Source organism: Herpailurus yagouaroundi, unplaced genomic scaffold, assembly GCF_014898765.1.
Source record: "Herpailurus yagouaroundi ecotype Mexico unplaced genomic scaffold, PumYag 189, whole genome shotgun sequence".
Lineage (NCBI taxonomy): Eukaryota > Metazoa > Chordata > Mammalia > Carnivora > Felidae > Herpailurus > Herpailurus yagouaroundi.
In genome coordinates, this window is record NW_024412420.1 from 10,749,284 (window position 1) to 10,760,942 (window position 11,659).

The window sequence follows — 11,659 nt, forward strand, 5'->3', positions numbered from 1 at the left end:
GGGAATGAGAGAAAGGGCAGGGGGTCCAAGGGCACCCTCACCACCCCTTTGCCTGTACATTTCGGGACACCCGGACACAGTATTCACAAACCCAGGGGTCCTTGGCCCAGGAGGCACCACCATCAGACTGGGGCCCCTCCCCATCGGCCCCCAAACCCGGGCCCCTGCCTCCAGGGAAGGGAAAACCCCAAGTGCAGCGCCCCCGCCTCCACCGCCCCATGGCAGCCCCCTTCAGGGAGCGAGAGGGATGATTAAGAGTCAGCTCCAGGATAATGGGTAGATCCCAGGCCTGGTGGGATTTAGAGGCCACCGTGGCCGATGTCTTGCCCTTGTTTGGATTTTCTGGGAGATGCCACCTGGAGCCAGGGGCCTGGGACCTAGGTCACAAGTCCTTGCCCCTCCGCCATCCCTCCTTTATCTGGGTCCCCCCTCGGGTCTAGTCTCTGGCTCGTCCTCGAAAGGGAGTGGTCAGATGTGAGCCTGGATGTAGGCTCAAGATGTAGGCCTGGATGTAGGCCCCTGCAGTGGGCAGGGGCACGGTGGCCCGGCGAGGTTGTAGCTACCTGGGAAAAACCAGCTCGGGCCTCTTCCTAGCCAGCCGAGCTCTGCAGGGCCAAGCCGGTGACGCTCAGCTCAAGGGTTCCAGGTCGTGCAGTGTCCTCTGGACCTCGGTCCCTGGAAAAGCCCACTAGGAAGGGGGTCATTGAGCCCGGGCATTCGGGGTCCTGTAGCTCAACCCCTTCTCTCCACAGACAGACTAGGTTCCCTGGCAGCATGCGTTACAAAGGGGCTCTTCCCCTAGGGGATCTTGACAGGTAAGAGCCTCTTGCTTCCAGAACCCTTCAGCCCTCCAGAAGGCAGGGTAGAGATGGACATGCCAGGTTCTAATCCAAACTCTGCCACGTGCTTGCTCTGTGACCTTGGGCAAGTTGCTTACTCTCCCTGGGCCTCACTTTCCTCATCTATATAATGGGGATAATGACGCATCACTATCAGGTTCACGTGAGGATTCAGACCAGGGCCACAGGTAGCAGGTCCCTCCCTCTTTCTTCCAGAGAAGGGGAGAAAACAGCAAAACGCCAAGAGTCCAAAGGGCAGGCTGGCAGCCCCTGGCTGACTCTGAGGGCTCCCAGGAGGCAGAAAGGGAAACTGAGGCAGCGAGTGCTGGTGGGAGGCTGCTGAGAAGAAGGTGCTGGTGGCAATAGGTGAGCAGAGCGGCAGCTATTTATTCTGGGGGTCCTGACCCCAGGCACCCTCACCTCCCCCACTGCCATCTCTCTGCTTGTTCCAAGCCTGGGGGCCATGAGGCCAGGAGCCGGAATCAGGAGGAAGGATGTGGCTGTGGGTCGGCTGCTCTGTGCATGGGGGGAGAAAGGAGAATGAGGCTCTGGACCTGGAACGGCAGAGGGAAGGGATGAGAGGCCATGAGGCCCAGGCCCTGGTCCTCCTGCCCTCCTGGCCACCCCAGACCTCTGACCCTGAGTGTTTGGCCCTGTGGGGCACAGCCCTGGCCCTGCCGAGCAACCCCCACCGGTACCTCAGAGGAGCGGGCAGGTCTGTGTGCCCCTTCCCTGGACCTCACCCTCCCCACCATCTGCCCCAGCCTTGAGACAGAAGCCACCTTGTTCCCCAAAATGAGGCTGGCACCGCCCACCCGGACCCACCTGGCTGTGCCCTCAGTGCTGGTCCAGGATGAGGGGCACCTGGGCGCTGTCCACCCGGGGGGGCAGCCGCTCGCCCGTGCGCACGTTGAACATGGGCAGTGTGGAAAGCGGCCGGGGCACCTCACGGCTGGATGCCATCTGTCGTAGTTCCTCCGTGTTCCCGCGGATCGTGCAGTGGTGGACCATCTGGATGCTGGGGGCACAGAGCCGGCAGAGTCATCAGCCCTGGGAGTCAACCCCGGTGAGATGCAGCGGGCCGCTGGCTGCGAGCCCCCCTGCCACCTCCCCCACCTGGTATGTAGGGGGAAGCTCGCACACACGACAGGTGAGGGGAGGACAAACTGGAAGGTCTTCGGTGACAGCTCAGTGGCCAGTCATGGGAGCAGAAGCCGTGGCTGCAGACGGCCTGGATTCAAAGCTCTGTGTCCCTGGCAAGTTGCTTAACCGCTCTGCACCTCAGTTTCCCCAACCGTAAAATGGGGATAATAATAGGACTACCTTCTAGCGCTGTAGCAGCAATTAGGGGAGAAAAGTGTTTTTAGAAAGGCGCCTGGAGCATGGTAAGAGCTTCCGGGATGCTAAGACATGAAGAGATACCCACGGTGGATATATTATTTCCAGAGGCCGGTGTCTGCTGGGCTTTATGTACTGATGACCCTGTAGGACCCTTCCAGCACTCAGCTCCCTCCCCTAATACTCTCTCCTACCACTGACCGTCCAGCCCTCCCCGCCTCATCCCTGTCTTAGTCTGGCAAACCTACCCCCTCTCTCTTCCCACCTCCCACTTTTGCTCATGCTCTCTCCTGCCTGGCCTTGACAGTCTCATCTTCTGGCTCCTCCCATCTAGCCTCCCTTGCCTTTGTACCTTGACCCCTCTCAACCTGCTCCAGTCTGCCCCCAGCACCAACTAGCTCTGGACACTGAGTCTCTTCTTTCTGTCTTTATTTCAGACCAAGGCTCCTTGAGGCCTGCACCAAGCCCCGGGCTCAATGGGCCTGGAATCCCCGCGTCCTTCCTGAACTCAGTTTCTTCCCAGAAGGCTCAGCCTCGTTCTCATCTGACAAGTCTCATGAGCTTGCTTTCCGCTGTCTGGGGCAAGCTTTAGTTCACTCTGAGAAGGAGGGTCGCACAATGTAACCTAGCACGAAGACTTGCTTTGGGTTCGAATGTGAGTTCTACTCCTTACTGGCTGTGTGACCTTATGCAAGTCACTTAACTTCTCTGTGCCACGATTTCCCCGACTGTAATGCGGTTGCTGTGCAAATTAAATGAGTTAATGCAGGGAAAACAAATCTCGCCTGGTCAGCATCACGGCAAGCAGCAGCTAATATTACAGGGAGCTTGCTGTTGCTATCATAATTATCAATGTTGTTTTGTTATAGCGGGCCCACTGCTGTGCTTAGCCTCCAGTAAAGGGATGTTTCCAAGCCCCTTTCCACGAACCCACCCACATTTGTGAGTCCAACTTGGAGATATTTTCCCAGACTACTGGTTGCCAGGTGAGACAGCACGAACCTTTCATCACAAACAATAAAGGCCTGGGGCCCTAGGCAGGGCGGAAGCTACCCTACTTGCCTCTGGGCTACTGATCAAATGGGGAAGGGGCAGTGACCCCCACCCCTGTCCAAGTCTCAGTTAGTGGACTGAGCTAGACTCCAGCTAGACTCCGGCTAGAACCTGACGGATGAGACGACAGGTCAGACTCTCTAGCTTCACGCCGAACGGGCCACACTCCTCCTCGGGGGTGGGGGAGTAGGACCAAGTCCCGTCTGGTTGGCGGGAGGGGGTGGGGTCACCCTAGAAGGCCAGGGTAGGATCCAGATGAGCTCTTGAGTCTGGAATTTGGCAAGCAGAGTTGTCCAAAACACAATTTTCCATTCCCAGGCAAGGGGAGGCTGAGGGAGAAAGGAAGTAAGAAACATGTGGATGCTTAGGGCTGGAGGCAGCTGGGCAGGTAATGCCCTGGGTAGGAGAAGGGCCTGAGTTAATGGGCCCCCTCCCTGCCCCCAGCCCCACATCTGGGTCTCATTACTCTGGCAACACACACAGGTGGAAAATGTTCTGGGGGATGTTTTTCCAGAGCAGGAGGAGAAGCCAGACCCGCACCGCCTTCTCCCACAGTCCTTCCACATCAGCACTTGGACAGACGAACGAAGGGGCAGGCATTCCTACACACGCACACACACACACACACACACACACACACACACGGCCCACTACCAACACACAACGCTCGAGCCCTGTCTCTGGCACACAGACCACACGAGAGGGTCAGGCTGGACGGCTTTCTGGCCAGCAAAATCTGATACGGACAGCAGAATCACAATTTGCGGTTTGAAAAAAAAAAAAAGAAAAGAAAAAAGGTAGTTTCAAAAAACTTTTGCAAAAATGGTAGACATTGAACAAGCAAAAACAAGAATTGAATTTGTGGAAATAAATCGACGCAAGATCCAAACCAGCAAGGGCTAATACGGCACCTGGTAAACCCGGGGATTGATTCAAACTTGATGAAGATTTTCTGATACCTTCGGAGCTACAACACTGACCCAGGAAAGCTGGCCACTGGTGGAAATATCTGGTCAGAAGAGAATTTCCACAATGGCAGAAGATGTGAGTGATCAAATTGGGCACGGCCAAAAAAATGGAAGAATGAAATCTTCCTTGAAAAACGTACATGGAAAATCCTCCACCTCTCCGGGAAAAAATTCTATCAAATAAAAATGAGAATAAGAGGGGCGCCTGGGTGGCTTGGTCGGTTAAGCGTCCGACTTCGACTCAGGTCATGATCTCACGGTCCGTGAGTTCGAGCCCCGCGTCGGGCTCTGGGCTGACAGCTCAGAGCCTGGAGCCTGTTTCAGATTTTCTGTGTCTCCCTCTCTTTCTGCTCCTCCCCTGTTCATGCTCTGTCTCTCTCTGTCTCAAAAATAAATAAACGTTAAAAAAATTTAAAAAAAAAATGAGAATAAGAAAAAAAAAAAAAAAAGCAGAGGCTTTCCATTGCTTTGTGGTCAAAGATGACCAAGGAATCAAATCGACCTAGGTAAGTTGAAGAAGTACATTTCTGTTCACTCTGGAAAATATTTTCCCCATAAAAATTCACAACTGTTGATGGGGCACCTGGGTGGCTCAGCTGGTTAAGCGTCTGACTCTCGATTTCAACTCAGGTCATGATCTCATGGTTTGTGAGTTTGAACCCCGCGTAGGGCTCTGCGCTGACAGCACAGAGCCTGCTGGGGATTCTCTCTCCCTCTCTCTCTGCCCCTCGCCTCCTCTCAAAATAAATAAATAAACTTAAAGAAAATTCACAAATGTTGGTATAATTCTGATTCTAAAAGTGTTTCTATTCCTCAACCCAATGGGGTGTGATGGTGGGGTCAAAATGGTGGGTTGGAAACCAGGGTCTCAGAACACCCTGAAATCAGCTGGCACATTCGTTTCAAAACACGCATGCGGGGGGCGCCTGGGTGGCGCAGTCGGTTAAGCGTCCGACTTCAGCCAGGTCACCATCTCGCGGTCTGTGAGTTCGAGCCCCGCATCAGGCTCTGGGCTGATGGCTCAGAGCCTGGAGCCTGTTTCCGATTCTGTGTCTCCCTCTCTCTCTGACCCTCCCCCATTCATGCTCTGTCTCTCTCTGTCCCAAAAATAAATAAAAAACGTTGAAAAAAAAATTAAAAAAAAAAAAAAACACGCATACGGATGGGAGGCCCCACACCTCAGCCCTTCTTCCCGGGGTACCTGGCTTGTCAGATGCCCACACTATCTGGCAGCTCCCGTCTGCACCTCCCAGGAGGGAACGATGGGACTATTGTGACCCTCACAGGATTCTGGTGACCTCACAATGTCCCCCTGAGGTCACCACAGAGATAACCTTGCCGCCTCCTGCACCTGAGGCACAAGTCTGTGAGGCCAGCCGTGGGTGATCATCCTTGGTCCTCCTTCTGGCCACCCAGGGGAAGGCTTGGGCCGGAGCCCTCTGCGGGCGGAAGCCTCTGAGGGAACCAGGAGCAGAGACTCACCTCACCCACCGAGGAGAGACCGAGGGGAGACTTCCGGCCACCACCCTGGAGGTCCTTGCGCCTAGTTCCCTTCACCCGCCCCAGGGAGAGATGCAGAAAAACACTTCGCTGCCGCCCGCATCTCCACCCTTGGCCTCGAACGCTCTGCAGGGTGCGGGCCGGCAGGCCAGCCCGTCCGGAGCCCCTAGCGAGAGTGAGACTGAGTGCCCAGCCAGCCCCAAAGTCCGCCAGAAGCCCAGCATATCCAAGGTGATCCTGGGGGCTGTGGCCCACAAGGGGGCGCACAGACACGTGCCGCTGACCACGCTGAAGAAGGCCATCGCCACCGCAGGCTACAACATGACCCAAAACGCCTGGCGCTTCAAGCGAGCGGTCAAGGGGCTGGTGGACAAAGGCATGCTCAAGCAGGTGACCGGCAAGGGGGCCCTGGGCTCCTTCCGCATTGGCAACAAGTATGCCTCCAAGGTCAAGGGCAGGTCCCAGAGCCGGCGCCAGTCTGGGCAGCGCCGGTCTGGGCAGCGCAGGTCTGGGCAGCGCCGATCCGGGCAACGCCGGCCTGGGCAGCGCAGGTTGCAAGCAGGCTCCCAGAAGGGGCACAAGCGACTAAACAAGGGGGTTCGCAGGGTGGCCAGATGCCGCCGCAATTAACGAGGCAGGCCAGGCAAGCAGGCAGGGGTGCCAGGCCCGCCAAAGGCTCAGTGCAGTGGAAATAAAAGGAGCCTAACTTATTTCACATCTGCCTCCTGGAATCTTTGGGGCTCAAGGGGGTGGGAGGGGAAGAAGGCTGGGAACAGAGGAGGGTAAGGCCGTGGGGAGCGGGCACCTGGGCAAAATAAGGGTGAGATGGATTTGGGAAGGGCTGGGGGAATTGAAAGCATCCACAGACATTAGCTAGTTCAATGACAACATCAGTGATGTTGCAGGTGGAGAAACCAGGGCCAGAGAGCGTCATGGTAATTGTGTGACAGAACCCAGCCTGGAACCATACATGGTGTGAGAGTGTCTGTGTGTGTGTGTGTGTGTGTGTGTGTGTGTGTGTGTGTGTGCAGCCTCTTAGGTTGCTTCTCACCCCCCCCCCAGGGTGGCAGCGAGCCCCCAGACCTGGCTGGCTCCCCACCCTTGCCCATCCCAGGTTAAAGTCTCCCGTGGAGACCAGGAAATGAGAAGGCTGGGTCAGGGAAGGTCAAGCCCAGCAACCAGTCAGCCCAGAACTGGAGCTCAGAGGCCAGGAGCGGACCCCATCATCCCAGGGCAATCTGGCTTGTCTGTGCTGCTCATGGAGGTTAGAGGGTCCACCCCAACAGTCTAGGGGGGCTCCCACCCAGCCCCCCGCTTTCCCCTACTCACTCAGAGGTGGCCAGGTCTCTCTTCAGCCTGTGGGAAAGCAAGGGAAGGGATTAGTTATTACCCATAAGCCTCTCCTGGTTCCAGGCCAGGCAAGAGGTCCCCACTCCTTTCCTGGATGAGGACCCTGCTCCCTGAGAGGTCTGTATACCTGGGCAGCCACAGTGCCCTCCCTGCCCTCTGTCCCCCACACTCACTGTCCCTCCCGCCGGCAGCACATGATGTAGGCCAGCAGCAGGGTGAGTAGCAAAGCCACCAACAGTGGCACCAGGAGGGTGACCAGCGCATCAGTGAGGAAGTCTCGGGCCGTGGCCTCAGTGGGTGGGCAGAAGAACGGGTCACGTTCCAGAATCCCATCGCCTGGGGTGGGCACGTCATCTGCAGGCTCTGGCACTGACTTATCCACCTGCTCAGAGAGCCCAGTTGGCTAGACACAGAGACCCCACGGGGACAGGGCAGGGGTGCCCCCATGCCTGCCTCCCCCACCTTGACCTAGCAGGACAAGCACTGGAATAAGAACCAAGACAGAAAATCTAGGAGAGACAGGTCCATACAGTGGTTAGAGCACACCTCTAGGGTCCTCCCGCCTGGGTTCGAATCCTGATTCAGACAAATGCTATGCTGGATGACTTACCTCCAGCTGCCTCAGTTTCTTCCCCTGCAAAGTCAGAATGCTAATAGTGGTACCTGTCTCTGGGGTGGTGGGGAGCACACAGCAAGTGCTCAGAGTTGTTGATTATCAGTCTTTGGCCGCACTGTCGGTCAATTCACAGGGACAGAGTATTCCAGGGGTTCCCAGCCCGGGGAGCCGGGGTCTCTAGGAACCCTAGATAATTCTGTTCAATATCCCAAAGGGCAGTAGCGAGCATCTTTGGTTTATAACTTGGAGGTGGAAACTATCTGGAAACTATCCCAGGCAGATTTGGACACCTCGGAAGGAAGCAGACAGAGCTGTCCCAAAGAGTACCCTTGTGGGGAAAGGGTGCTGGAATTGCTCTACGGGAGCAACTATTGGAGACTGCTGGAGCCGGGAGATGCCTTTCCTGGATTATGGACTCTGTCGCCCTCTCGTGGGACGAGGTGGAACTTCGGAACGCGCGCATCCGAGCACGGCGGGGTGGGGGGAGGGGGCGGGGTGTGGGGACGGGGCAGGGAGGGGTTGCTGTTGCGCGCAGTGTCTACTCAGAGAAAGAAACAGGAACAGAAAGATGGGGTGGGGAAGAAGGGTAGGGGGGAGACTGTGATGGGGGGCATGCCCCATCCCCATCCCCAGAGCCAGGGCCCCTCCTCACCAAGGACACATTGCACCAGTCCACACGAAAGTGAGGTGCCAAGGTGTCGTAGCAGGACAGAAGCGGAGGCTGGCCCTGGGCGCAACGAGCATGGCTGTCGGGAGATGCCACCATCTTCAGGCAGGTGGAGAAGGGTGAGGCCGAGCCCACCTTGATGTAAACCCTGGGCCCAGATAGAAGCCACGGTTAACAAATTGGGGAGGGGATGTACACTGGGCACTGGAGGTTTGGGGGTTGCGGGGCCACCTTGAGACCTGGGTTATGAGTGAGAGTACATAGCTCCACATCCTTCTAGGGGGCCTTACACTCCCACGAATGTCTTTGGGTAGCTGGATCGTTTACGTCCTCGTAGGGTACCAGGGAGTGCGCCGTTTGGGGTAACTAAGGTTTGGGCTCCTCCTCCAGGTGGCCCTCCCGGATTGCACGCTTACCCTTCCTTGCGACCTTCAATGGGAAGGGGGACGCGACCCCCACGGTCCAAGGCAGAGGTAACGTTGAGTATCTGGAGCTCCCCTGACTCCCAGAGCCCTCCCAAGGCTGTGAGGAAGCGACTGGCGGGCGTCGAGGGCAGCACTTCCTCCACATCGTGGCTTCGAACCAGGAACTCAGCCTGGTAAGGCAGCAGGGGGCCTGGAAATGCCAGGTTGGCACCCAGTTCTGCATGGATCCTTCCCAAGCCTCCCCCCCCAACCCACACTCAAGCCCCTCCCCATGCCCCCTGACTCCTCCCTTCCTCCCTAAAATCCCCATGCATCACAGGCCCCAAATGCCCTCCCTGTGGCCTCAACGACTTGCCCAAGGCCCCACGCACTGTCAGCAGAACAGCCAGTTTATACAACTCTAGAGCCCTCCCATGATGCCCGGCTCCCACTACGCCCAAGTGTCCCCTTCACACCCCCCTCCCTCCTTCCAAGGGAAATCCCCCAAGACGGGCTTGGTGGGTGGGAGTGGGGCAGGGGTATGGCTGGTGGTACCTTCTGGGTCTCCAATCAACAGCACCAGCCTCTGCCAGGTGGTGTCAAAGCTGTCCCGATTGTACGCTATGACCTGGCAGGGGGAGAGGGGATGGGGAAGAGGGCTGAGGGACGGGGTTAGGGGACAAGACATGTGGAGAGGACAGAGACGCCCTCACCTAAGAGGCATCTAAATTATGTAAATGAACATGAACGAATGCCCACATGGGACCCAGCCACTGGGGTCCCTGCTGGTACCTCGATGACCTGGCGCCCACGATCTTCTGGGGTGGGGGTGCCGTAGAGGAAGCCAGGGTGGTGGGGGCTGCGCTGGGTGTAACGGAGCCACCGAGGCAGGTCTGGGTGTCCCTGGAGGTGGGCGTGGTAGGTGATAGGGACGGTGGGTGGGACATCTGGTGAAAGGGAGGAGATTGGAGAAATGACCGGAGCCTTCGCCAGCCCCTGGCCAGTCCCCAGCCGTCCGCCCAACGCCCTTGGGGCCCCTCTCACCAACGTGCTCAGAAAGACTGGGGAAGGTTTCCTGGTCCAAGGTGTGCACGAAGACGCGGCCCACAAGAGGCTGCAAGGTGGTCTGCTGGGCCTCGGTGTCCCCCAGCCCTGCCAAGAGACCTGTGGGGACCCCAGAACCCCCAAACACACGCATCAGCCCTAGTATCAGGCAGGGGATAAGCTCCTGGTGCCCCTAAGAGACAGAAGTGGTGGTGGCGGGGGCGGGGGGGGCGGGGGGGCTCTCAGGAAAGGACAGGGTGGGGCCTGGCTGTGACAAGTCCTAGACCTTTGTTGGTTTGGGTTCGTGGGAGCCCCCTCCCCCACTCATTTTAGGCTTCCTTGGAGGAGTCACAGTGGGCGGGGACTGCTGTCGGCCTGAGAGGGGTGTGAGATGGGGGGGTGGTGTATGTGTGTTAAAGGCACTTGGAAAAGAACCCTTAAGAATGCTGGGTGTCTGGGAGGCTGGAGGGGAGGGGGAGAGGGAAGGAAATTTTGGAGGAGGTGGGTAGCCATTCTGGAACCCTCTCCCCTTTCCCCGCATACACGGGGAGAGGGACCCACAGGAGAGGCCAGGAAAAGCTGAGCCAGTAGGATCCTGTGCCCCAGGGAGAGTATTTGCCCCAGCGGGCCCCCACACCCTCACGGCCAAATTTAGCCTGGGCCTAGAAAGAAGGCAGACCAGCCAGCCCATTAAAGGGCCCATGACGCTCCGGGCCTGTGCCGTCAGGCCCACCTCGGCCTAGGGCGCCCCACCCTTCAGAGCTCCGGGCCCCCCACTTCCCGGAGCCCTGCTCCCAGCCCCATTTCCCTGGACCTCCCACCGGACACAGCATTAACACCCCAAAGTCCTCCTGGCTCCTGCCCCCAGACTCCTCCCCTGAGGGACCTCTGTACTTTCGCCTCTCCACCCCTAAATCCTGTCCCTTCATCCTGGGCCTCCTCCCAGAAGAAGGCCCCAACTTGCCCACAAGGAGAAGAATCCAGATTACTGCTGCTGCCATGGCTGCCCCAGCCTGCCCGGCCCCCGTGAGTGACAGAGACAGGAGCGGTGGGGAGGAGAGAGGGAGGGGAGGAGGGAGGGGAGGAGAGAGGGAGGGACAATGGGGAGGTGTCCCAGAGCAGCTGGCCCCAGCTTCTGCCGGCGGGTCCCTCCCCATTCCCACCCAGAGCAGGCACTGACCCTGGGGTGGACACTCTCTTCACATGACAAGGTCCCTCCAACGATCCCCTCCAGGTGGTCAGAGAATGTTTTCCAAGCCACTAACCTGATTCCCCCCTAAAAACACTACGGGCTCCCCCTTGCCCTGAGTGTCCGGCTGTCGATGGCTTTCAGACCCTGCCTGTACCTGGCCCTCCTGTCCAGAATCCCCTCCTCTCCCCACTACCGACCACACACACACGCTACCCCAGGGCTTCTGCACAGCCTCGCCCCACCCCTGACACACTCCCCTAAGCCTCCCAAGTGCCTTGCACAAGCTTAGAGTTCCCTTCCTGCCCTCCTCCGGCCTGCACACTCCGTCACCCGTCACCTCGCAAGGACTCGGCACAGGCCTCCTCTCCTCCCTGAAGTCTCCCTTTGCCCCCTCCTTCCGCTAGGCTGAGCTGGGTGGCCCCTTGGCCCCTGTGCACAGCATCGCGGGGCGGACCAGAGTCTTATTATCTTTGTATCCCTGGATCTGGCGCAGGCAGGTGTAGGGGACTAGGTGACGGCCTCCTTACGAGTACGCTGAACAGCCGGGTGCCTGTTCACCCAGCCCGTGTCCCCAGACCCAAGTACTCCCAGCGTGTACCCCAGGTCTGGGAGGACAGACTGCGGCCTGCAGGCCTGGACGCACATCCTCCCCTTGACCACTCAGCTGGAGACGGGGGGGGGGGCGGGT

General features: G+C 58.2%; 1 protein-coding gene and 1 long non-coding RNA gene across 2 annotated transcripts in view; one reads left to right on the forward strand and one right to left on the reverse strand.

Moving 5' to 3' along the window:
• Window positions 1-1,206: 1,206 nt before the first annotated feature.
• On the reverse strand, window positions 1,207-10,846 carry SGCA (sarcoglycan alpha). Its single transcript, XM_040497205.1, has 10 exons — window positions 10,744-10,846; window positions 9,780-9,899; window positions 9,528-9,682; window positions 9,291-9,363; window positions 8,748-8,946; window positions 8,317-8,479; window positions 7,222-7,430; window positions 7,028-7,054; window positions 1,665-1,857; window positions 1,207-1,393 (listed from the first exon to the last, which is right to left on the reverse strand). Exons 1-9 carry the CDS (start codon window positions 10,778-10,780, stop codon window positions 1,677-1,679), a joined length of 1,164 nt encoding a protein of 387 aa, XP_040353139.1. The 5' UTR covers window positions 10,781-10,846; the 3' UTR covers window positions 1,207-1,393; window positions 1,665-1,676.
• LOC121044801 (uncharacterized) overlaps window positions 10,695-11,659 on the forward strand; it is an 8,577-nt gene continuing 7,612 nt past the window's right edge. The window contains exon 1 of the long non-coding RNA XR_005797487.1: window positions 10,695-10,805. This is a non-coding gene — a long non-coding RNA (uncharacterized LOC121044801). The remainder of the gene's footprint in view (window positions 10,806-11,659) is intronic.